Source organism: Rhagoletis pomonella, unplaced genomic scaffold (assembly GCF_013731165.1).
Source record: "Rhagoletis pomonella isolate Grant_MI unplaced genomic scaffold, Rhpom_1.0 Rhpom_scaffold_00005, whole genome shotgun sequence".
Lineage (NCBI taxonomy): Eukaryota > Metazoa > Arthropoda > Insecta > Diptera > Tephritidae > Rhagoletis > Rhagoletis pomonella.
Genome location: NW_023458559.1, coordinates 49,209,527 through 49,236,235, shown reverse-complemented (window position 1 = coordinate 49,236,235; position 26,709 = coordinate 49,209,527). Strand labels below are relative to the sequence as shown.

The following is a 26,709-nucleotide window of genomic DNA, read 5'->3' as shown; positions in this document are numbered from 1 at the left end:
CCTGTTACTAATAGAAAATTCAATCGTAGTGAAATCTTATTTATTGTTAATATTATTGTGGCTTATTAACATTTGTTTCCATATTGCTATTGAGCTTTGTAGCACTATTATGTTTTTAGGGAAAAGGGAAAAAGCAACAAAGTCTTAGCGGTAGAAGTTACCAAAAAAACAGTTATATCGTTGGTAAAGCAGGGCCAGTGGCAGTGAACCACAGACGGGATTGCAGCAGCAAAATTCACTGGGGAATAGATGCATAGTTAAATACGTAGTTCTTGTTTAAATCTTCCATCTAAACTTACCAAGAAAACAGTTATATCGTTGAAAAAGCAAGGCCAGTGGTAGTGAACCACGGAATTGCAGCGGAAGGAAGCACCGACAAAAATAACTACAAATCCTTGGGGAGAACTCTAAACCGATGTTTTTTTGCCGAATTAATGTTGAAATTTCTAATTTAATTTTCAGTTGCCAACGATAAGAATAGAGTAAATGTCAAAGAATTGTTCAGTGATTGCAAATCAGTTTTGGAATAGGGAATGAGGTAATTTAGTACTTTTTTAAAGGCGATAAAATGTAGTTTTTTCAAGAGGGAAACACCGATATAGCTAAGGGAGCCAAGATGGCGGATTAGAGCGAGAACGCTGTCAATATCCAACACCTTGTATTATTCCACCATGCATATATGTATTGCCTAGATACATATCTGCACAGATGTATGGAGAAATGTGCATACATATACATACAATTTTGTAAAAAAAGTTTATACGCACGTATTATTTGCAAATAGTCATTTGCAAAATGGTAATCTTTGCCGTATAAACGCTGAGTTATTCTTTTATTTGCAAATACATAACTAAATCACGCAAATAAGTATTGACTAGTGTTACTATTTGCAGATAAGCCGCGAATCAAAAAAAATCATGCGGGGATCGATAGAGATCATTGAGGTGAGTGTAACGATGTAATTTTTTTTTTGGGAAACAACAACTACAACAATTATTAAAGGTCAAAGTTCAAATTAAGCATTTTCTCAAATTAATATTTCTCGAAAACCTCTTCAAGGAATTGGACAATTTTGATATCATTTGATAGAGAATTTAATTCTCTTTAATTTGTATACATATTTATTTAGCGCTTACGCAGAAAGGTGTTCTTTGCAAAAGGTGTTCGTTGCAAAAGGTGTTCAGCGCCTTTTCTTCACAACACAGAAAGAGAATTCTACTTTTTGAGGGTTATAATCCATAAGTGCGGCCGAAGGCCGCCTACGCAGAAAGGTGTACTCTGCAAAAGGTGTTCAGCGCCTTTTCTTCGCAACACAGAAAGAGAATTCTACTTTGTGAGGGTTATAATCCATAAGTGCGGCCGAAGGCCGCCTACGGAGAAAGGTGTTTATACACAAAAACCCTGTATACCTTTTTTCCACATTAATTCCATTTTCGTGAAAACTATAAAAAGGTATATGTATAAATATGTATATCAAATTAAAAAGAATTAAATTCTCTATCAAATGACATCAAAATTGTCCAATTCCTTGAAGAGGTTTTCGAGAAATATTAATTTGAGAAAATGCTTAATTTGAACTTTGACCTTTAATAATTGTTGTAGTTGTTGTTTCCCAAAAAAAAATAAATATACCGTTATGTTCACCTCAATGGTCTCTATCGATCCTATTTTTTTTTTTAATTCGAGATTTGGTAGTATTGTGCATTTGTTCCTAAATTATTACAAATTAAAGTGAAATTAATATTTTAAGAAAACATCTACCATCGTTGATTGCAATTCATCAATTTAAGCTTTTATTTAACGAAAAATTACACACATCAATAATCTTTGCGATTGTCAAAATTTTCTATGAATTTGTCAAAAATTTCACTAGCCACATGAGCTACTGAAATTTTATTCACCTCGTAGTTGTAAAAAATTTACTCGCCGCGAACTTCGTTACCGATTCACACACGCTCTAACTGATAGAATTCAGAAATGTAATTTTAAAATGTTAACGAAAATAAAGGTCGAAATAGAATTCCCTTTAAAGTTAAGATATTTAAAAATTAAGTACGCACATACATGTACTTCAGAACTTAAGGAAGAAATTCAAATAAAATTCCATAAGGGCTAATATGTCATTTTTAGTAGAATTTAAGAATAATTAAATAACGATAACGGTATAATTTAGTTTGTTTTAATATGAATTGATTAAAAGACGGAAAATAGTCCTTATTTTTTATGTTTTAACCATCATCAACGTGTGTGGTACGACCTGTGACCTTTAAGTTTTACAAATAATAGGTTTGTATAGTAACCAATAGTCAGTACTAATTTGTACTGGAACCTGCAAGTTTTTACTGGAAAAGTGTATGATAACCCAAAAAATTTGTAGGAGAACAACAAATCGAGAGTGCAACAACACGGGAGAGCTGCAAATTCTTGCTAGTGAAATTTCTACTAGCAGAAATTAGCTAGCAGAAGAAGAAGAAGAATAAATGACAAAAGCCGCCATTTGTTGAATTGGTTTAGCACAAACAAAAGTAAAATGAGTGGAAATCAAAATATTAATGATGTACTAGACTGTGTAAGTGCTTGTGTGAAAAGCAGAGTTTAAAACTGATTTATAAATAGTAAAATGTTTACAGCAGAATATCAAATGGGTGCAACAACTATTCACTTGCAAGTTTTTACTAGTTTTGCGTTCAGTAACATTTTCTGCTAGTTTTCTCTTCTTGTAAATTTTACGCTCTATTTTGCTTTTACGCTCTCGCTGCAATTTTTTACTGGGGAAGCACGATCCAGAAAATAAAGGTCGCGCCATTCGCGGACCGCTAACCCTCTTGTCGTCGATTTGACAGCATCCACCCAATCGCAGACGTCATAATATACTTTTGTGTACATTCACTGTTGCCACCTTGATGCTTTTCGCACCAAATTTAGTGGGTATTCAAAACGCGAAAATTTTTGAGTTTTGTGCTTGGTGCGTTTTTGGTGCTTTTGTTTTTAGTTTGAACACTTCAAATTAGAAAATCTTAAAAAAATGGAAGCAAAATTTATAGCAATCGTAAGTGTGCTAAGCAATTTTACAAAAATTTAAACAAAATCATGGCACAGTGACAATTATAAGCGACAACGAAATATGTGCAGCACCTTCAATCATGCCAGAAGAAAACGACCGTTGTGCAAGAAACATTGATTTTTTATTAATTTGAATGGGCATCCTTGCAATAAAATTATGTATTCATATAAAGTCCGTAAAATACACCAATAAAAATTTGGTGCTTTTTCAAATTCAAAACATGGCAATACTGCCTTTTGTTCGATGCTTCTTCATTTTCTTGTCGAGTTCGTCTTGCTCTCTCATTCTGGTATATTTTGACGTCACGGCCAGTTTGTTTCAGCTCGATTGGCGCATTCTTGTATTCTATCATTCTTGCTGGGGAAGTAACTATACAAACCTATTAATTTTAAGGTAGAAAAATATAACTGAATAATAATTATTAAAATCAATATATTTGATCGAAAATATAAAAATTAAGTAATAATAATTTCTTTTGAGCGAAAAAATGAAACTGTAATAACACTGGTTTACAGAAAAAATATTTTATTGATACAAGCTTCATTTAACTGGTGTGGGGTACACTGATATATGTATGTATTGGAAATAGTACCCGAAAGGTAGTAAAAATAATCCAAATCTTTTCCCCCTTTTTCTACTACCCTAAAATGCATGGCCGCAATTGGCATGCAGAAAAAGTCAGGTTATGTAAGTGACATCACCTTATATTTATTTCACCATGATAAAAAACATTACAAGGTGAGATCAATGAGAGGCAGTCTGACGTTTGCCAGCAATATAATTTTAAAATTCGAACTCGAGCTCACACACAATCTCACTTTTAATTTATTTATTTTTTATTTTAAGTTTTATATGATTTTAAAATGTTTGCAAACATCAGAAAAAAATCATGACCGACGATTTGAGAGAATGATCCCACCTTCTAATGTTTTTATCATGACTGCAATAATATTGGCGTTTTACATACTTTTTTTTGGAAAATCGCCACTCAACAAAAATAAAATACCCACTTTTCCTTACATTTTTTAAAATTTTTCCCCAAACAATTCCATATAATTCAAAGACCGAAAAAAGTTTGACTGTATAAAACACGGAAGGTCCAATGTTTAGAAAATCTATTACCCATAATAATAAACATAATGCATACATAAACATATAATATGTACACTATTGCGTTGTATGTTTACATATCGAACTCAACTCAACTCAAAACAAAAAAAAAACCTTAATCCTGATAAGCGGCTCATGTCTCTCATCCATGCCAACTCCTTATTACTTGCATTAGTAATCCTTAATTCTTACTTTGGATAGGATTACAGGATTGAGTGTGTTTTTATTTTGAGTTGTGTCGTTATTCCAAGGGAACACATATACACACACAATAAAAGCCTGCAAATATTGAACTATAAGACATAACAGCAAGTGTCACATCATGCAAGTGCCAGTTCATAGTAGGTTAGTTCCACACGAGACCGCGGAATCCCGCGGGTGCCCAAGAAAGCCCAGAAAGCGTTCCTCACGCTAAAATAATGGGTAATAGAGAGCGAATACCTTCCTTTTTTGGATCGTAAATGTCTTCTTGTTTGTGCCCGAAACAGCCCGGACTTTTTTCGGGCAGAAATGTGCAAAAAGTCAATTTGAAATAACAACTGTTGCTCGGTTACATCCTAAAACAAATTTTGTAAATGGAAAATAGCACTAAAATTTCAAAAATGTATGTAGGTATTTGGTAATTTTATTAGCCATATAAGATAAATACATACAAAATAATTGTTTAGAGCTGATTTGTTGATTCCGGGCACGAAATGTAGTTATTAGTTGCGATCCCGTACGAGTCCGGACTAGTCAGAAATAGTCCGAATCAGTCAGATTTTACTGGAAGTCGATCCCGTACTCGGTTCTCTAACTATTAAGAGGACAAAAAAGAGAGTAAATAAGGCCCTCTCTCTGTCAGAAGTTACCAGTTTTAGTCCGAAGATTTTTTGCTGGTAAAAAGTTCTTTCCCTAGCAATCCGGATCGGATCCGGTACTTAGAGCACAAGCGAAAAGTTTGCTAAGTCCAGAAGTACAGGAACTCAAAAAACCACATTTCGTGCCCAGAATTTAAGAAACAGCTGATTCACGTTGTATTTGTTTTTGACACTTAAATGCGAACACTTGGAAATTTAATTTCGGTTTCACAAATTCGATTTTAAGTATATAAAGATTGAAAATATATCAACAGGACATTCACTATTACTTAAAAGCACCAAGTAAATGCAGGAAACATGTAAACACAAAACAGCTGATATGCACTTTGACACTTTATCCATTTTTACCCGGAGAAAAAGTCCGGGCTGTTTCGGGCAGGAAGAAGAAGACACTTATAATCGAATACGTTCCAACTTTCGCTCTCTATTACCCATTTTGTTGAGTACGGGAATGAGTAACTTAAAAATCTATTCCAAACTTAAAGCTGTATTTTAACAAGAATGAGTTTTAACTTGCGACTATGACTATGAGCCAGTGTGTTTACATGCAAAATAAGCAAAAGCTTACAACCAAAATTTGGAGGTTGTGTTGAAGTCAGTGCACGGACTTGACCACTTTCTTGGTAGATCTACCAACTTTTTAGCTGTATTTTATTTTCTACCATTTTTACCAACAAAGACTAAAAATCTACCAATATTTCCCGAAATAAAGCATACATATTTTAACATGGAATATACCTAAAATAAATATGAAAAGTTAGCGCTGACCATTACCAATTCAAAAGTGAAATTGTATCTCTAAAAACTATTTATGGAAATACTTTTCGTTTGCAATACTTTTTTTAGTGGGAGACTGCCAAACGAATTTTGTGCAAACTTAAAGCATTTCAAAACTAATTTTATAAAAAAAATTTGAAGTGCGGAGTAATTGTTTGTTTTATTTTAAAATGTGGCGAGAATCAAATCAAATTCGAATCGAATTTAGTACCATGAGTAAAAACTATCTAATATTGGCTCTTAAAAAAATCTACCAACTTCTACCAATTTATGTAAGTAAAATCTACCAATATTAATTTTTTCGAAGTCCGTGCACTGGTTGAAGTTGACAGAAGTTATCATTTTTTACTAGACAGCGATCCCGTACTTTTTGTTACTCTCTCGCTCTGATCGAATATTTATTATTTGACAGTTTTATTAGTTTTATTCCCAGGAATACGGGATTGCACCTACTTGCGTTCCTCGCGCTCTGGGCACTTTTGGCACGTGTTCACACATTTTTGACACTTGTGAGAGAGTAACTTATTTTTAAGCTCTAATTACCGAAACAGCTCAGAAAGCGTGTGGAATAAACATAGTATGTCGAAAGTGCTGATGGAACGAATTTTCTTTTGGCTCATTCGATGAAAATAGCGCTATTGGGAATTTTGTCGTTGTTGACAATAGTATATATTTCACCGCTGAGAAGCTTTGTTTAAAAATCGAGCAAACTAAAATGAAGTTATAAATGAAAGCGATTATATAAAAACTTGGTAAAAATTAGTACAGCGGAGTTCTGGCTCAACGATTCGTCAAAGGATGAGAGCTTAGTAAACTGGCCAGTGGTAGAAAACGTTTAAGAGGGTTTAAGTGTAGTCTTTCGAATATATTTTGACACACAATATATTTCAGAAATTTGTCTACAGATTTATTAAAAACTTCCGACTGGCTAAAGAGGCCTTTGTAAGCCAAATCTATATAAAATATTTTAAAACTATCAACAGCTCTACGATTTTGCTCTCAGAGATCGTGCAAACTGAGTATTGGGATTTGCTTTCATAAGTAAAACCAGCTTTTCGAGCTTGTGTTTAGTATTCACGACGTTAGAACTGCATAATATTAATAATCTTTTTTTTAAATTAGTGTCCAGCCGCCAAAAAGTAAAAAAATGCAAAATCATAAATTTTTCACAATTTTCTAACACTTTGCTACACCATCAAAAGCAAAATTCTGTTCTACCGAAAATTCTATACTCAACGAAAATTCCGACACTGTAGCATAGCTCATAATACGAATTTCACATTCGATCTTCGATAACCAGTTTTTGATTTCACCATGGGTTTAAGCCCAAATTTGTCGCAAATTTTTTTTTCATTTAATGAACGGTGCAAATCTGGCACTTGGTTATTTGCGAGCGAAGTTATGCGGCTATTGGTTTTCCAAGGTGATAGGGCACCTTGCAGACAAAAATCTTTTAAAAGTTGTATATGTAGTTTATTTAAATTAGTATCATCGTAGCAGTTTTCATTTTGATAGTAAGGTCACATTACCCATCGCGATGCAACGGTTTATAACTAAAAAGAAAAAAAACAAGATTAAAAGTTTAGTTCAAATGTTATAATTGAAAATACTTGAATCAGCCATTTACTTAAATCTCAAAAGACCTATTTTCCAAAGGACCACCCTTTCTATTCAAGTAAGTAATCTGAGTACAAAGTCTTTTGATGCTTTAGAGTCGTTTGAATTAAGGATTAATGTTTCAAGTTGATACCAATTTTATTTTTAATAAACACTCTCTGACAAAACTTTACTTTGTGAATTTAATAAAGATATTCTCAGATCGAAATTCTCTTCCCAAAGCCAAACTGGAATTATTTCTAGAGCAACAAACCAAATTATTCCCCGGAACTCTATTTCTTAAACACTTTTATATTGAAGTTATTGCTTAAACATCTCAACTCCATAATTTAATCCATATCTAATTCATCGGCTAACTGCTGTGTACGCTCCTTTAAAACCTCTTGCATATCAGGTTCGAGTTTCATTATTTCCACAGCTTCCTTCAGCAACTCCATTGCCTCTGCGAGCTTCTCCTGCACATTCGCTTTCGTCAATAAGCCACTTTTGAATTCACGTTTTGCTTGCACTACCAATGCCTCCTGCAAATCGAGCAGTAAATTACCACGGAATATGCTCCAGCCACCGTCCAGTATATCGGCCACTTCCAGCAGCTCTTGACAAAGTTCCACTTTTCGCTTCACTGCACCGTCAGTCATTTCTAGAAAGGATTCACCAACTGGTGATACCTTTTTTCAATTTCCTGGATAAATTAACATACCGTGCATTAGGAAACCGGGTGCGTTGCCATACAGCTGCGTCAGCGCATACTTTACTTGCAACATGTGCGTGTTTTTCTCGTGCAACGTGTCGCGATAGCGATGTATGAACTCCTCAAGCGCACGCGGTGAAGTCTTATTCAACGACTCGATTTCCTTCACCATGGCGTTGTTACCCCAATTGACTTGCTTAGCAGGAATTTCATGTGGACAAAGCTGGCACTTCCACAAGGCACCGTTGTCCAGCGGATCTGTCGATATTATCTATAATATATGTATGTACGCTTTTATCGAGTAAACTTAACAACTTGATAGCCAATACCACTCACCTTACCTACTTTGCATTTTCTGCATAATATGGCGCCTGCAAATGTGCCCAACTCTTCAGGATCCTTGCAGCGCGTACATATACAATCGAAACATTTTGCCAACTGCAAATGTTGACGACGCATGAGCGTACATTTCAGCGGCTGCGTATACGAAGTTGCAATAATTTCACCCTTCGCTATATTTTGTTTCGCTATAAAGAGTATCTGCATCTGCTCGTCAAAAGTGTGACGCGCATTGGAAATGCAATCGTGTGAGATCATCGCCGCATTTGCGTAGACAGCGCGCAGTTTCTGCCCAGTCGCTGGTTGGCGTATCTCAAAAGCGTTTGTGTCTAAACGCGCTGCCACACGCAATACATCCTCATCGCTCCATTCACTGAAGCCCATTATTGTTTTGATAAAAGTCAACAAATTGGCGCTGAGTATATTGTAGAGTGGCGTATTGACGCGTTCACTGAGATGATCTTCCAGTTGTGCGAAGCGTGCAAATGCTTCTGGGTTTTTATTATGTAGAAGTATACAACGTAGTGGTAGAATGACGCAATATGCCGACTCCTTCTTACCCGTCTGGTGCTTAGAGGAATAGTAATCTATTTTGGAATTGAACTTTCGTGCCGCCATGATTTCACACTCGTCAACATGCTGCAATGAGCGCTCGCAATGCGGACCACACATGGGCCATGTGCAGCGCGTGCACTTGTAATAATTCTTTTGCGGCGGTTCAGGAGCGGTTAATGTACGATGGCATCCCAGGCAGACTGGTGCGCTAGCTACCTTAGGTCCGTAGATGAAGGGTTTTTCGCGTAGGAAAATTTCCCCTTTTCTAATGTCGCGTGTGGCGCGCAAATGACGTCCTAGTATGTCATTTATAGCGACCTAGAAAATGAAAAGATGACAGAGATATGATGTAATTGATGAACGAGATATGATATAATTGATGAACGTATAACAAAACCACGAAAAATAAACACCAAGAACGTTAAAAGTACAAGTTTAACCTTTCAACCGGAACCAATGTATAGGGACTAGGGATGCCAATCCCGGGATACCGGAATCCCGGGGTTTTTGACATCCTGGAAATCCCGGGATTTGCGTGCATAAATCCCGGGATCTCGAAAATTTTGAAATATCGAATTGATAGTAAGAATTTGTTTATGAATTTTGAAGTATGATTTTTGTAAAATGCCGTTTTGACTGCAATTAACAAAAAGCTTGAAACTGTACTTTTAAATTGCAGTGATAGCGTCGCTAATGTAAACGAAACAGAGAGTTTTAAGGAAAGTTAGATAATTTTTTAGATCAATCTACTCAAAAGATCCTCAAATCGAAAAACTTAGAATTTGACCGACGTGCTGGAAAAAGAAGTTCAAATATTTTGTAATGGAGGAGATAGGGGTCATTATCTTCAAATGGATTATGTCTACCTTTTGAGAGTTTAGCCTAAAAGCGTTGATGGCGAAATATGTTTTTCATCAGTAGGTTTTGTGTGTAAAAACTGCAGGTCAAGCTTAGAAGACTCCGCTTTGAATGCTTTGCTGCTCTTACGAAAACATTTTAAGTGAAATAGTAGCAACACCGGCAAAAAAGGGGGTGTGTGTTTTTAACCAGACCCAACTACCAACATATATTTCGACCCGCCGAATCCGATTCTGAGATCCGTTTGACTCGTACACCCTCAAAATTTCTAGTAAATTGCGAAAAAAATGGCAAACAATTCTCCATTCACCATTTCTTTATAGAGTAGGATAAACATGTTTAGAGAAATCGTTTTTGTATATTTTTGTTTTATGTTTTTTTTTTATTAATCGTCACTTTCAAAAGTACCTGGTATTTACATTATTATTTGTGATGTATACGTTCCTCAATCACATGGTTTTTTAAATACAATTAAAAAAATGGTTTACTTTAAAATTTGTCTGATTTAATAAATATCGCTAGCGTAGAGTGCAAAGGTGCTAAGTCCCAATTTAAAAATTGTGCAGGAGAGGAAAAAACTTCGTATAGCCATTTTCTGCAAGTATTTCGCAAAACTTGGAATACAACATTTTACCTTTTTAAAGCAAAGCAAAACTCCATACGAATCGGAGGGATGCGATATTTATTAAAAGATTTCGAGCTTTTTTGGAATTATCGAATTTTCGGAGCTTTTGTTGACCTTAGCAAATTATCCTTTCATTGAATATAAACGAGAACACATAAAACAAGGACCTTTTCCCTTTTCGAAACGATGCAATTTTAATTTATCTAGCCTCCTGTATCAAAATATGATTTTTCATTAAAAGTGAAGTTAGCAACTTTTCACTCTAAGCTAGCGATATACGAGTTTAACAATCAGTTTATCGTAAATTTTAAATAGTTTTATTTAATGGCATGTTTAAATGCTTTCAGATATTGAATTTTTACTCATATTCATAAAATTTATGACTCAATTTGAATCCTGTGATAAATCTTGGGATCCCGGGATCACCTAAAAAATATCCCGAAATCCCGGGATCCCAATTTTCCTGATATTTTGGCATCCCTAATAGGGACGCAGCTCTGGTTCCTCCACTTGACTAGTACGAAGTGGGAACAGCAATAAGCGGCCGACGGTATAGCGACTGAGCTGTTCAAAGCCGGCGGTCTGATGAATACATGACCGAAGATTGGAATCTCAGTGTACTTTTCCCAATCCACCGCCGTTTGCGCCAATTATCACGGAATAAGCCTTCTCAATATTGCATCAAGGTCCTGTCGACTATACTGTGTAAAAGACACGAGCCAACTGATTGGATCTTATTAGTGTGGCTTCAGACCTGGTAAGTCCACCATTGACCAAATATTCACAGGCCTGAGAAGACAATCGATATGCAAATCGATACACATTATCTTTTTGTCGACTCCAAAGCTGAGTTTGATAGCCTGATGAGAAGCTGTCTGCACGACGCCATGTCTAAATTGGTGATCCTGGCAAAACCAAAACTGCTGCGTAGGGTGACGTTGAGCAAAACTTTCAGCTCCATCCAAATTGGAAAGAACCTCCGCGCCGTTTGGGGCCAAACGAGGTTTTAGACAAGGCGATTCACTCTCATCCGATTTTTTCAATCTGATGGTGGAAAGCATTATTAGGGCTGCCAATCTGAATCGCAGCGACACCATATACAGCAAAATAACAATGCTGCTGGCGTATGCAGACGATATTGACATCGGTCACCTAAAACCCAGGGATGTCAGCGCAGTATTTTGCAGCTTCGAAAAAGAATCTACCGAGGTTGATCTAGCGGTGAACGAGGACAAGGTAAAGTACCTCCTTGAAACACATAAAAAGTCTCCGCGTATTGGGACATACGTCAATGTTGGTAACTTTAAAGTAGGTAGGGACTTAGTTTACTTAGGATCTGGCATAAACACCGCCAATAGTGCCAGTGTGAAGATAAAGCGAATAATAGTTGCTGCTATTTCCCAAATGAACATTCTAGAACTCCTATAGCCAATCGTTGCCTCAAATTAGGTATCTTGCCTTTTGATTTGAGCCTTTTGATTGGAGTATGGAAATGCCCCCTATTCGGAAATGCAGCAAACCAAAGCATCAGTGTCTTTTACTTCTACACAAGGCCTAAAAAGAATGGAGTTTATTTTTTATTTACTCTTTTGGAAACTACCTTGACTCGATAACTTTTGACTACGTCGTCTTTATACTAAAAATTCGTACAAAACAGAGAGAATTTAATTAGTTTACCACTCTTTGTTAGACGCAGGTCCCATACAGAAAGACCGAAGACACCAAAAAGCGTAAGAATTAAGAAACTATTCGAGGTAACACTGCCTAAAGGCTGTGGCAATTAGCCGACTGGAGAGTTCCTCAGGGTCGGCACACCTCAATTCTAAAAAATATTGACCCTAACATCTAAACATTGGAAAGAAGTAGATAGATAGAAAGACACCTATTCGAAAGACGTATGACCGTGACCTAGTAGATCTATTGTGCCCTCCACTCATCACAATATATCAGTTACTCCCAAGGATTCCAGGAAGTCCAGGACATCCTTTGGAGTGTATGTGCTCTCTCTCTGGCACATTGAGCCTATGTTGTTCATTCGTCGCCTCGCTATGGCATCATACTCCAGAAGCATGTGAGATGGTGTCCTCTGAGCTGAATTGCAGAAATGACTGAAATCGATCGACCAGATTCCAGGCTTGTGTAGATTGCCTCTTAATCTATAGTGTCCAGTAAGGATGCCTGTAATTATTGCAAAGAGGTATAAATTTCCATTCCAGATATAGAGTTTTGGTGAAGGGGGACTCTTGAAGAAAATTGTTCATTCCACTTCTACAGGGACGGTGGAGTCTTCTCAGCACCGAAAAATACCAGACAATGAGAAGGCTGATGAACTTGCAAGAGAGGGCATATCCGTTCCACTTTCGCAGTCCTGAAAGGATTTAGGCATGTCGATCGCTACCTGCAAGGGATCTATCTCTTAAATCAGCAAGTGGTAGATGGGCAAGCCTCACCTTGCAACAAGACCAAACTCATGTGGCCGGAATGGAACTTGAAGCAGTCGGAAGTTGTCCTAATGCTGGGTATAAGGAACTTAGCCACGGTCATATTGTCATTGGAAACCACGCAAATACGTTGGATGTATCCTATAACGAGTTCTGCAGAAATGAAGTAGGGCCAAAAACTTTGCGGAAACTGTTATGTGAACGCCCAGCACTGTGTAATAGAAGATGAAAGCCCATGGGTACAGAATGTTTTGAGGGTTTAACCGTTATAGAGTAGGAATACGGCAATCATTGGGTACAGCTGAATCCACACGATGGTTTGAACATGAGGGTTTCACAGATCCGCATGATATCACAACGAGCTCATACTTATGGGCTTATGCAGTCACTTCAGCCTAACCTATACAAGCTAGATTGAAACGATGATCCAGAGATAGATAAACAAAGGTGTTAAAGGGTTGAATAAGTGATAAACTGGACGTGACTAATTTGAACCTGCGCACGGTGCGAGAGACCAGCTAGGATAGTAGATAATAATAGAACTTTGGCAGGCAATGTCATTGGCTTCTATGGCAGTCAAACTTTTATATTCAAAATAGTGATACCGAGACGCTGCTATCCAGAGTCTGATATTACATCCATATTATAGTCTACATCAACTACCAAATTGTGGTATGCTGGGATAAACTCTATTAGGACTGTGAGTTTGATTACAGAAGCGAAGAAAATTACATCTGAAATGTGGTAAAAAAATGTTTGAGCCCTTCTCGATTTTTAGTCAAACAAAAGGGTAATTAGTTTTTTACAGTAATGTGTATGTAAAATGTGTCTCTTTTAGTATCTTTCGCAACTACCTGTTACCTGTCTTAGCTCACTGTCGTGTAAACAAACAATATTTACTCAAACGTTTCAATACCATTTCGTCCCATTACTAAATACATATATGTATGTAAACAACATTGAAAATTTGCAGCTTGTTTACTTTCTAGCTACATATGTACTATCACCCCTATTGGGAGTGTCGACTGGCAGTAAATAAACGACTATTAAGCGATTATCGATTACACTGGTCTACAAGGGTTTTGCGAATAAGACGGGACCTGGTGTTTCCGAACGGATTTTTCGTGCTGAACACGAATCTGGGGTCCAAAACTTCCCATCACGTCACGTTTTCGAGAAAAAAGGGGTTGAAACCCCTAAAAACAGCGTTTTTGGCCATTTTTGAAAAATTGTAGAGCTGAACCCTGACGTGCTACAAACTTTGTATATGTCAGAAATTAAAGGCTAAATCGTGCCCTTTCGAATGAGCCCTATGCCGAATTAATCGCATGCACCCTTAGATCAGGGGGTGTATTTGTGTCTAGGAGTCCAGGGAAAATTGATCGCAGAAAGAATTTCATCTTAAACGACCATATAAAATGAATGATGCTAAGGTCTTAACTACATTAAGAGTCGCTGATTACGAATCTGAAGTTAGATTTTAAAAATTCAAAATGGCGGATCCAATATGGCGATCAATTTTTCCTGCACCCCTAAACACAAATACACCCCCTGCTTTAAGGGTGCACGCGATCAATTCGGCATAGGGCTCATTCGAAAGGGCACGGTTTAGCCTTTAATTTCTGATATATGCAAAATTTGTACCACGTCAGGGTTCAGCTCTATAATTTTTCGAAAATGGCCAAAAACGCTGTTTTTAGGGGTTTCAACCCCTTTTTTCTCGAAAACGTGACGTGATGGGACATTTTTGACCCCGGATTCGTGTTCAGCACGAAAAATCCGTTCAGAAACACCAGGTCCCGTCTTATTCGCAGAAAAAAAGTTGAAATTTGTAGACCAGTGTTATCGATGCTATTGTGGGTGTCGCTTAATCGTTCAATTAGCGACTGTGAATACTTTTTAATCGCTCATCCTTCTATTGCTGTTTTTTAGTCGTTGGAGTTTTCGTTTATAAAATTTACATAAGAAAGTGTTACTATATGGATAAAAAGTAAGTCAATTAAACTGGAAGTTGTAAAAAATTGTGAAATATACATATGTATGTATGTGTCTGAATTACAGATCAAAAATTGTAAGCAACAAAAGGCAACTTGCGCGGTTGGTCGAGCTGATGCAAGAGAATGAGGACATAGGCAAAGGAATTTTCGGAAAGAATAGGGGCCGAAGCTCCGCTTCTATTGTGAAAGATATGCAATATATCTTGTGCATATAACTCCGACTACGTCATCCACAGTGTTTTTGCGCAGAGCCAACATCAAAGTTTACAAGCAACTGCATAATTTATGAATTAACTAGTGCTTGGAATTTTGAAATCTATATAATAAATTAAAGTTTAATTCTTTCACTACACTTGTATGTTAAAGTTTTTAATCTCGGGTCACGCGTTTGGACACAAATACCCAACATCATTGTACAAATAGCTAAACCGTACCGTATTTCTTAAACTTCCATAAAGTTTATTAATGAGGAAAACAGCTTTTCCTGCAAATCCTGTAAAACCTACAAACCGTGAAGCATCTGGAACGCAACTTCTATTCATAAAATTCACATATATACATACACTTCATCTTCCAACTCCAAGGGATCCGACGAATCTCGCAATTCCCTCCTTGCTTTAGCAAACTCTACTAATCTATTAGCTTCCACATCATCTTCCTCATCACTAAACCATATTTCAACCGTATCCATTTTTTAAATTTTATAATAAAAGCAATTATTTTAAAAATGATGTAAATGAAAAACTAAAGAAACAAATGTAAACAAACAAACAGCTGTTTACAATTCAGTCAACCATTCACAATAGTATACATTTTTATCGATCAAGTTACACAATAGCAAAATAAAAGATGATCGACTCGATCGACAAATTTCTATTCTACTGCCAGTCGACACTCGCAATAGGGGCCTATGTATAGTATGTACGTTCTTTGTTGTACATTCTTTCCTATTTATTTTTTTTTTGTGTGATTTCCCAAATGTCTTGTTGCAGTAGTATGAATGAGGGAACGACAGAGCGATGAACTGATCGGACCACCTGCAGGTTAATCACCTTCTTTGTAGCGACAGAATTTTGATTATTTGCCAAGAAAATCTAAATCAAAGCCATTTGGCTTACCGAAAAGGGTGGCTCCACCTAAGAAAATAGCAGAGAGAAGAGGATATAAATTAATGTCTAATTTTAATTGCATACGAGTTCGTTTGTGTGCTCGATTGAACGATAATTTGCAGTAATTTGAAGAATGAACAAATTATTATTTTTTCATTTGGAAATATTACATGATGGGAGGAAAGATTTAAATTTAAGAAAAAAATCAAAAAACTATCAATGTGTAAATTTTCTAGTAAATGGTTGTCCATATGGTGTTTTTTTATTCACATGTATGTTGTTTTGACAGTGATAGCTCTTTCCCCCTGAAATCTTGACAGAGAGACAATAGGTTTGTTCGTCAGGCAAAATATTTGTACGAATTTGTACGAATTACCATGATTTTTGCCCAAATCGCGTTCGTGCAGACCAAAAAATTATCCAACACTCAAAAATTATGAGAACAAAGTGACAGTTCTCTTGGAGAAGTTGCAAATTCTTGCTGGAAAAAAATTTGCCACAAACAACATGTGATTGTGGCGCATGGTTGCATTTTTGTCTACGATAACTTGAATAAATAAGATCATTAAATTTAAAAATTTATAAACAAGCGATTTTTTTATGAAAAAAACAAAGGAAATACTTGTTGATATAATTACTTAGGTAATTCCAATGATTTAATTCGGCTGAAAAAAATTGTATTCGCAATCGGAGTGCAATTGCAACCAAAGTCGATTTAAGAAACCCGACAGCTAGTACGATAATGAAATTGAAATGTATGTTAAAGAAAGTCAGAACAACAAGAAATATACATGTATGTCCTGTTTTTGTCCATCTGAAAGAATTTTAAAAATTCTATAAACATTTGAATTTGAAATGCAACCGTGGACACCAGCTGGCAGGGAATTTACGTTCGTGCAGACATTTGCAAGTTTCTCAACATGAGAGAGATTTGAACGAATTTTTTCTTACTCTCTGATATTTTGAGTGTTATATAATTCTTGCTGGATTTTCGACGAACAAACCTAATATCGTATCCCCGCGGGAAATGAATCGCTTTATCCTGAAACAACGTTGAGAAATAATGTAAACCTTTGCAGCTCGAAATGGACAACGAATTTGTTTGAAAAATCATCTTAACCAGCAAAACTGCCCCATCTGGGATCGGGAATCAAGCACGTGATCGTTGAGAAGCCAATGCATCCTCAGAGAGTGACAGTTTGGTGCGAGTTTTGGAGCCGTGGCATCATTGGCCCATTTTGCTGTGAAAATGATGCTCGAAATGCTACCTCGGAGCTGCGATTTGACACTATTCGACTTTCATTGTAGGGTGCCGTGAAGGACCGATGCTATGCGAACAATCTATTAACGATTCAGATACTTAAGGCGAATACCAAGCAAGCCGATAGAGATAGAGCCAGAAACCGTCACCAAGATCTTGGAAAACTGGGTTACCATGAATGAAATTGGATGCCATAAAAAATGGGAATGCTTGCTCTTTCAAATAATCCGACTTAGATCTTAGCTAAAAATAACATCAAAAGCAGTTAAGTAAACATTAGAAATCAGTTATAAAATTTTTTTTAGAATACTAAAAATTATGAAAAAAACAAACAAAAACAATAGTTTGGGAATAAGAATAATTGACCTCCAGAAGCTTAAACTTTAACTTTGGTTAAACTTTTTTTTCTGTCAAATAGTTTTTTTTTTCATTCTAATTGATATAATTCTACTACGCTGTCGATCGTAAGCCCATTATAAACAAGTAAAAGCAGCGCTGTCTTCGGCTATGCCGAAGGCTTCATACCTTTCATGAACATCTGAAAACTTTACTTTAACAGATTACTCTATTTGAAAAAATTTATATATTCACAGCACACATAGATAGAGGAGTTACATACAAAAAAAATCTTATCTAAACAATTAGAGGTATGGAAGATATACTTTATATAGCACCAATCTAAGTGATTTTCACTGCTGTGTGATCAGTATGTAATTTCACTGTAAACTATCTGTTGATAGTGAGTGAAAATAGTGCGAAATATCCTGTTTCTAGCTGCATATATGGAAAAGTTATAACAAAGAATCTCATATCTGAACAATCAGTTGTATGGGAGCTATATGTAAAAGTGACCCGATCTTTGTTATTTTCACTGTAAGAATACTGTTGATAATAGTTGGAAGTATTGGCAAATTTCACGTTCCTAGCTGCATAAACCGAGGAGTTATAATTAACATTCTCATAACTGAACAATCAGGAGATATATGTTATAGTGATCCGATCTTTATTATTTTCACTGCAAATATTCTGTTAATATTGAGTGAAAATGGTGAGAATTTTCATGTGTAGCTGCATAAATTGAGAAGTTATGGCAAAAAATATCGTATCTGAACAATCAGTTGTATGGAGGCTAAAGGTTATAGCGACCCGATCGTCGCCATTTTCATTGAAAGTATTCTTTTGATACTGAGTGACAACAGTGCAAAATTTCATATTACTAGCTCCTTAAAGGGAGGAGTTATAACGAAAAATCTTATATCTGAACAATCGGTAGTATGGGAGCTATAGGTTATAGTGACCCGATCTTTGTAATTTTCACTCCAAGTTTTCTGATAATAATGGGTGGAAGTATTGCAAAATTTCATGTTCTTAGCTGCATAATGGATATAACGAAAAATCTCATATCTGAACAATCAGTTGTATGGGAGCTATATGTTATAGTGGTCCGATTCTTCCGGTTCCGACAAATGATTAATACAATAAAAAAATACAGCCACCCACCAAATTTCATCCGGATATCTTGAAAACTGAGAGACTATATTGCATACAAACAGACGGACAGACAGACGGACAGACGGGCATGGCTAAATCGACTCAGCTCGACTTCTGATTATTTAGGTATACATTTTAATGGGTCTATCTTTTCTTATTCTGGTACTTACAAACATCGGACCAAAATTATGATACCATTTCATGTTTATGAAAGGTATAAAAATGTGTTTCTGAAGATGGATCGGTAGTTAATGGGTTACTGTGACACCTTGAATCGATTCCGCGTGATTTTGACTAAACAATACTATGTATTTTTAACCGACTTCAAAAAAGGAGGAGGTTATCACTACACGGACTATATTTTTTATTTAATTTTTTTATGTACTTATGTTCCAGGATAACTTTACAACACATGAGCCGTTTTCGATATTTTTTATTTATTTTTATCGGAAAAGTGGTCCATTACTAATTTGGTTTAGTTCCGACTACTGAATCATGCAGCAAATAACGCCCCTACATTTTTGTATGCGCAATGGAGTCGGTTGCGTTTTTGCTTAAAAATTACTTATGGAGCACTCATTTCTATCTCTACGCGAGTATATATGTAGTATATTGGAACTCAGATATATTATTTTACCTGTTATGTTCACTTTTTTATTTTCAGTAATAAGTTGTCGGCCGCTGTGGTGTAGTGGTAAGCAGTGCGCGCTTCCACTCCGCAACGCCTAGGTTCAAGCCCTGGTCAAAGCAACATCGCAAAAAATAAAAAAATAAAGTTTTTTCTTAACAGCGGCCGTCCCTCGGCAGGCAATGGCGAACCTCCGAGTGTATTTCTGCCATGAAACACAGCTTCTCATAAAAATACAATCGCCGTTCGGAGTCGGCGTAAAACTGTAGAACCCTCCGCTTTGTGTGACAACATCAAGGCGCCCGCCACAAATCGGAGGAGAAGCTCGGCCAAATACTAACATATGTGTAAGCGCCAAATTTTTATATTATTTTTATTAATAATAAGTTTATTACCAAAATACCAAAAAGGCCAAATACTAACATATGTGTAAGCGCCAAATTATTATATTATTATTATTAATAATAAGTTTATTACTTTTAAAAATCGCTTGCAATTTACCTCATAACACTTGCACTCCGCCTTGTGACCCTTCTTCCAGTGTATGATCTGATGCTCTTTGCCACAATAGACTACATTTCGACAGCCGCCGCACTTCTGTGCCGCCGTCACTCCACAAACTGCGCATTTGCCAGGATTTGTCATACTTTTTTTTTTGCCTCGCGCTTCTACTGAACTTTTGAAAATTTATGTGATTTTTTAAAATTATTTTCCAAACAGACGGCACGCGAATTTTGAAACAGATGTCAGCATATACAATAAATATACTATATGTGCATATCTATAATAAATTAATATAAAAGCGCACACTATAGTTTGCTAAGATTTTTGAAATTTTCAGTTTGCGTAATCGCCAGTCGCGCCACAACTGGTCGATGAAATTAATTTGTGAATGCTAGGCAGCGAAGAGCAGCTAAATTCAATAAATTTCTACAAAATCCACTGTACAAGCGCATTTACATACATAATGTACAAATGCAGCTGCCGAAATATTCTCTAGTTGAACTTTTTAATGACAGCTGCAATGCAACGCTCTACTGAGCGCACTTAAGGTGCGCGCCCTGAGTATTGTCATTTGAAAAGTCGGCGCGAGTAGCGAAGGTGAGGGGTGTACAACACACTAAGCAGGTAGTACGGAGGGGCAAGCCTTTTATGAAAGCGTCAGATTTATACAATCTGTACAATAGACCGTACTGAAAAAAACAAGTTTGCCTTACATCCCAGAGTCGAAAGTATTTTCGCGGGGCTATTTCGAAACATTTTTTTTTTTAATTTTCTTTATATCTTCGACATTTAGAGCCCGATCTTAAATTTTATATATCAATGTTTGTTTTCTGTACTAAAGTTCATTGACCGCAGGTATCCCGTTCCAGGACTTACCCACCAGATCTCAGTTCATACTACTCTAACGTACCACCCATATTTCGGTCAAGTAAAGCTCCCCAAAAATCATACAACTCTTGCAAAAGAACTATTTCTTGTTTTTCTTGTAAGGTTGTACGGTCTAATGTACAAGTCTTCTTCGGACGGCTCTATCATTTATATTCTTTGTTTTCTTTTATTTCAACTTTTATTAATAGCATCTCGTGTTCTTTCATTAGCTTTCTGGTTCGCTTGTTCGCTATGCTTTGAACCATAAAAAAAAAAATAAACGTTTATTTTTTTTGGCTAATTGGTAGAGAAAGCGTGGCAATTCGGTGAAAAAATAATTTTTTAAGATTTCGAAGAGGAATATTTTGGTTTATATTTATTGTGAAATATTTGCAATGTTTCGTTATGTGAACATATCGTTTTGAAAGATGAGCAAGTCGAATCGATCAAATCACTTTGAAAGAAAAGCGTGATATCTACATGAAAATATATATATTAATTAGAGAGTTTTCTTCGTAACCAAGCCGTAAAGGCCGGATGAGGCAACTTTTCTCAGACCTGCTAGAGCAGAACTGATTACTATTACTATTACTATTTGAAGAAGCAGGCCCATAAAAGGTTGAGTTAAATGCCTTTTTCTGAGTGTTATAGATAACGTTAAATCGATGTTTTGGAAACATTCGATTACAGTTTTTTTCCATTTCAACAAGCTAAAGTTACTCATCTGAAAACTGTCCATTTCTTGCCTTTTGCCCATAATTTGACTGTTAACTGTCTTTGTCGTAGGATGTGCCACAGGTCAATCAACTATCTCATTGGCCTAAGCGGTATGGTTTCTGTAATTGTGGAGAGCAAGGAACTGATTTTTCTTACGAGTACCTATATGATAACACAAATTGCCATTATTCGTGCCCCTTGTCGTACAGTTAGATCAGTGGAGTCCAGAGGAGAGAGCTTTTAATCTAACTCCGTTCATAAAAACTCCACAGACAGCGTTGAATAGCTTCTCCCGCCTGATTTGTTTTGAATCTGTCTAAGTTAGATTGAAAGGGAATCGTTACAGAAACGCCTACAGAGCAACTGTCATCAGAGAGCTTTTACCGTATGTGCGCCTATAACAAATTTACTAAAGGATTTAAGAAGCTCCAAAAGGTCAACTGGACCAAAAAAGGTCAGCTGGTGTAGAACAACGTAGGGCGGTAAGAGCTTTTACTTTGTAGGCGTCCTTGCAGTTAGATCAGTGACGGCCAGAGAGAGCTTTTATTCTTTTTCTGTCTATATAAAACTACAGACAGCGTTGAATAGCAGCATACCCTGCCTGATTTGTTTTGACTCTCTAACTTAAGCTGGGATCTCACGATTGCCGCAATACACCAATTATTGCCTCATTTTATGCCCCAATCGTGTGATTTCACAATACATTGACTCATGCGGCAATAGAGGCCGATATTGTGCTTACTGTGCCCAATCAAATACGGCCCGTGTGCGGCAATCGTGTGATAGCTCGATTGGCAATCATGGGGCAATGAAAATTTCAAAATTGCGGCAATATTTACTGTATTCTTGTGCGGCAATTGAAGTGAACAATACACATCAATATTTAGGCTGTTTTTTAATAATTTACTTTTTTGCTTCCTTATGTGTCCAAAAATCACTGAAATTAATATCCTTGTTTTCGGAAGCAACATAACTTTTAATTTAATTTGTAGTGAAATTATAATTTTTCTTGAAGTCCGATAACGGAATCTTTGCCACGATATATACTACCACAAGCAAAACTCATACGAGAAGAATACGAAACGTATTTTATGTCACCAAATGGCGGACTGCCATGACAGTATAAATTTATTAAAAAAAAAAACTTAAAAGTTCAATACAGCCCACGACAAAGCAGTAGAATCTCAACATTTTGACCAGTCTTGACTATTTTTCTTCTACTTATTTAATCTTCATTATTTTCGTATAAAATTATAGCTCATTGTCTAACAAAAACTGCATAAATCCAAATTGCAAAAAAAAAAATTAACATTAAACAACAGAAGAAAAGAGTCAAGACTGATCAAAATGTTAAGATGCTATCTTTTGTTGCGAGCTGTACATATAATTATAAAATTTAATTCCAAACATAAATTATGTAAATTCGCAGCTTTCATTTAAACAAACATAACTCTTTTGTACCAATTTTACTTGTAATGAATAAAAAAACCTCTACGTAACAAAATTAAAAAGAAAACTGTTGCAACTTGAACTCCACATAGCACGTTGCAGTTATCGTCGAAAAATAAAAAAAAAACTATACAATCAAACTTCTAAATAAATGCGTGAGTTTTCGTTGGGCACAAGTTTTTGCTTCTTTGCTTTCAAACAACAACAAATATGAACAAAATGAGCTCGCAATATACAAAGCAGATGCAATTGATTAATTTTTTTTTATTAAGAATACGCCATTTTTACACAACAGAGAAAAAAACAGAATTTAGAGGTCAGCGCAACACTTTATGGTCACAATTGCCGCATGCTCGAACAATTGTGTGATAAGTTTGGGGCAATTATTGTCACTATATTGCTTTTCGCCAACTTACGGCAATGAGAATTGTATAAAAAGAGGCAACCGTGTGACTGTACAGAATTTGATTGGGACAATTTTTTTATTGTGCTCCAATACAGCATAATAAAAATTGTTCCAGATTGGTCCATTTGCGGCAATCGTGGGATCTCAGCTATAGATCGAAAGGAAATTATTAAAAAAATGCTGCTTTAAGCAACTTCGACCGGGGGGTTTTGTTCGTGACTGCCAAAGAACGTCAGCTGGTCTAGGATAGCTTCCCGCCCTTAAGAGCTTTTACTTTGCAGACGTCAAGTATATAAACTATACTGAGAACTTAAAAAAGCTTGGCTACGAAATTGACAATAATTGTATTGGTCGTGACCAAAAATATATTCCGCGGGAGTAGCTTCTTAAATATATCTCTTAAATTTATTTTTTCTTTGAGTATAACATAGCGACGCCAGAGACAGCTTTCACTCTAAACCATGGATGGGCACCTCCTTGCCCGCGGACAAAGCTCTTTTAAGCTTTCTATACATTTTGTACAGGCGCGTGAAGAGCAAAAGCTCTATTTGCCCATCGCTGGTGAAGAGCATCACCACTGTAAACCCATGTTAATACAATCTATAGGACGCTTAATTTAAAATCCTTTGAAAAAGCTCTACTCATGGGCTTCTTTTTAGTCGTGATTGGTTTTGATGGTGACTGGTCTAAGTAAACAATATGCAGAGTGATCTTTTATTCAGCGTTAGCCGTATATGAGGAAATCTCACGATTTATTTTTTCAGTGTACATCCTTCTCTCGCCGGAAAAAAACACTAAAGCATTCTTCTTGCATATATTTTAATTAGTTGAGTTCCAGAAACGAAAACAATATAAAATAAATAAAGTATTTAAACAAGTTTAGCTCTAAAACGGTTATTTAGGAAACAGTACCGAAATTACTCAGTTTCTTATCTTCACTCGAAAAAATTGTTTTTTTTTTTTAATAACTTTGGGAATATTTCAAATAGAATGTTCATCAATGGACGTTGGCACCAAATACAGCACATCTGTAAAGTTTCAAGAGTGTGCCACCAAATTAAAAAAAAAAATTACATTTAGTAAAATATGACTATGATTTGAGAAACTTTTACAATTTTTATTGGCACACTCGAAATTAATTTTTAAATTAATATAGAAAGTAATATATGTAAATGTGCATAAGGAATATCGTGTAGAAATCTTCCACGCCAATATTAAAATACTTTTAAATTATATGACTTTTCATTTAAGGCGTGTGAGTAAATGTGTTAGCTGAATGTATGTATATGGTGCTGCGGGCGCATACGAAACACACACACTAGGGGGAGTGGTTATTTTTACTTTTTAGTACATCTTTTTTAAGTTTTCATTTAAATACAATCGCGGTGGAGTCTTGTTCTTTATGCAAAACTGAAGATAATGCATTTTTTAAGATAAGTGTGACACCATTTTCGACTAAAAACACGCTTATAATAGGCATGTTCTATTCAACCATCACAAGCAAATAGCTAAATCTTGGTCAAATAAAACGAAATTAGCTTATTTCCTATGTTAGCCTAATTGTGACAGTTGTTTGACTGCAAATAGTGTCAAACTAAGTTTTTGCCTCTTTCTGATTGGCTGAAGGAGAAAATTTCTGATGCTGAATGTCAATGCCTCTTGTTCAATATACGAGCCAAGATAGTTTTTCATAAGCCAATATAATTATGTTGGGTAAGTCCTCCATACAAAATAAGCTAATAGCCTTAAATAATTGGACAAATAATACACGGCTAACACAAAATGAGCTTTAAAAGCTTTTTGCGGAAGCTTTTGAAGGGGCTAACTACGGTCAAATCGCATTGGCCTGCTGCACTACCCTCTTGAAGATCGATAAGAGCCAGCAGTAATTTTCGAATGAAAATATAAAGTTCAAACGGAGCAATAAAGTACAAGATCCTGCCTTCTTCTGGTATTTTCTGAGGCCAGTTAACGTGAGGAAAAATAGAATTGAGTGCTTTTATGAACTTTAAAAAACTATTTGACCGAAAGTTGAGGAGGAAGAAATACGAGTTACGAAAGAAAAACCAAAAGAAAAATGACAGGACGATCTAGTTAAAATAAAAGATGAAGAAGGATACGCAGACGAGTTAGGGGAAATGGGGGAACCAAAAAGCAGAAGAAAAGAGTAACTTAAAAGAGAAAAAAAAAGTTTTAGATGAAAGCAGAATAGTGACGAAAAGGAAGAAAAAATCAAGAGGAAGAAACATGAGGAAGAAGAAAAATCAGAAGAAGAAGAACAAAAAGGAAAAGAAGAAAAATTAAAATAAAAAGAAAAGGAAACAAGACGAACAATAAAAAGAAGAAGAAAAAGGTTATGAAGAAGAAGAAAAAAAGAGAGGGAAGAAGAAGAATCGGAAAAAGAGAAGAAAGAAGAAAAGAAAAATCAAAAGAAGAATAATAACAGAAAAAAGCAGCACTACCGCAGAATTCTTAGAGGAACCGCTTTTTTTCGGTATTATCTTAATTTACCTGCATTATTTTTGAATAAATGAAACTTAATTAATTTGTGTTTTTCATAATTCTTTCAATAATTTATTGTATGTATTTCCATTGGTACATATTTAAAAATTTGTCGTTTCTCAATAAATTGATAAATGGAAATCAGTCTTTTTCTATGTGTTTGAAGAAAAAAATTACATTAACAGAGCATTTGAACTTACTTAGCATAATGTAAGTAGTAAATGTATTAACTAGAAACCATACATATCTACATGTATGTAAATAGGCTTGTACGAACATATTTTCTTTAAATAAATTGGCATTAAAAGTTGTAAATATAACTTTAAATTTACATATTTATTCTATTATTATAAAATTAAGAAAATTGGCTATTTATGAAGTGAATTTGGAGGCGAGTGGTGAAATGGATGGTGAAAACTCAACTTAATCCTAAACTATTTACTATTTTGATATAATTTAGGATTAATTTTACAAATAAAATCGTTAGGTTTTCGGAAAAAATATCGATTCATGAGTATGCGTGTGTGTTTGTAAATAAAGTAAATTAAAAATGAAATCGATGTCAAATAAAATTTGCGTAAAATAATTTCGTAGGTATCTAACAAATTTAATTTTTCTATAATAAATATTTTTTATTTATGTATGCATGCCTGTAGTTTTTCCAATGAATTTTAGTTTATTTATTAAGGTGTGTATCGATTTTAGCTAGTTATTTGGTGAATGCAGTACATACTTGTATCAACATACATACATATATAAATTTGTAAATGCACGTATTGATATTTGTATTCCTCTTTTGTAAGCAACAATGGCTTTTACAGTAACTTTGCACACTCAATTA

The 26,709-nt window shown here is 35.5% G+C and overlaps 2 protein-coding genes across 4 annotated transcripts in view; both read right to left on the bottom strand.

The window, feature by feature from the left end:
- Nucleotides 1–26,709, bottom strand: part of LOC118739100 (protein naked cuticle-like) — a 287,508-nt gene that overhangs the window by 29,920 nt on the left and 230,879 nt on the right. The gene's annotated exons all lie outside the window — the stretch shown is intronic.
- On the bottom strand, nt 7,477–20,357 carry LOC118739101 (SET domain-containing protein SmydA-8-like). The gene is made up of 4 exons (XM_036470238.1): nt 19,925–20,357; nt 8,456–9,331; nt 8,129–8,390; nt 7,477–8,068 (listed from the first exon to the last, which is right to left on the bottom strand). Exons 1-4 carry the CDS (start codon nt 20,066–20,068, stop codon nt 7,758–7,760), a joined length of 1,593 nt encoding a protein of 530 aa, XP_036326131.1. The 5' UTR covers nt 20,069–20,357; the 3' UTR covers nt 7,477–7,757.

Coding starts and splice junctions, on each gene's coding strand:
- LOC118739101 (XM_036470238.1), bottom strand. CDS start 20,068: ATGACAAATCCTGGCAAATGCGCAGTTTGTGGAGTGACGGCGGCACAG. Junction 9,332..19,924: donor CGGAGTGCAAGTGTTATGAG/GTAAATTGCAAG, acceptor TTCATTTTCTAG/GTCGCTATAAATGACATACT. Junction 8,391..8,455: donor GAAAATGCAAAGTAGGTAAG/GTGAGTGGTATT, acceptor CATATATTATAG/ATAATATCGACAGATCCGCT.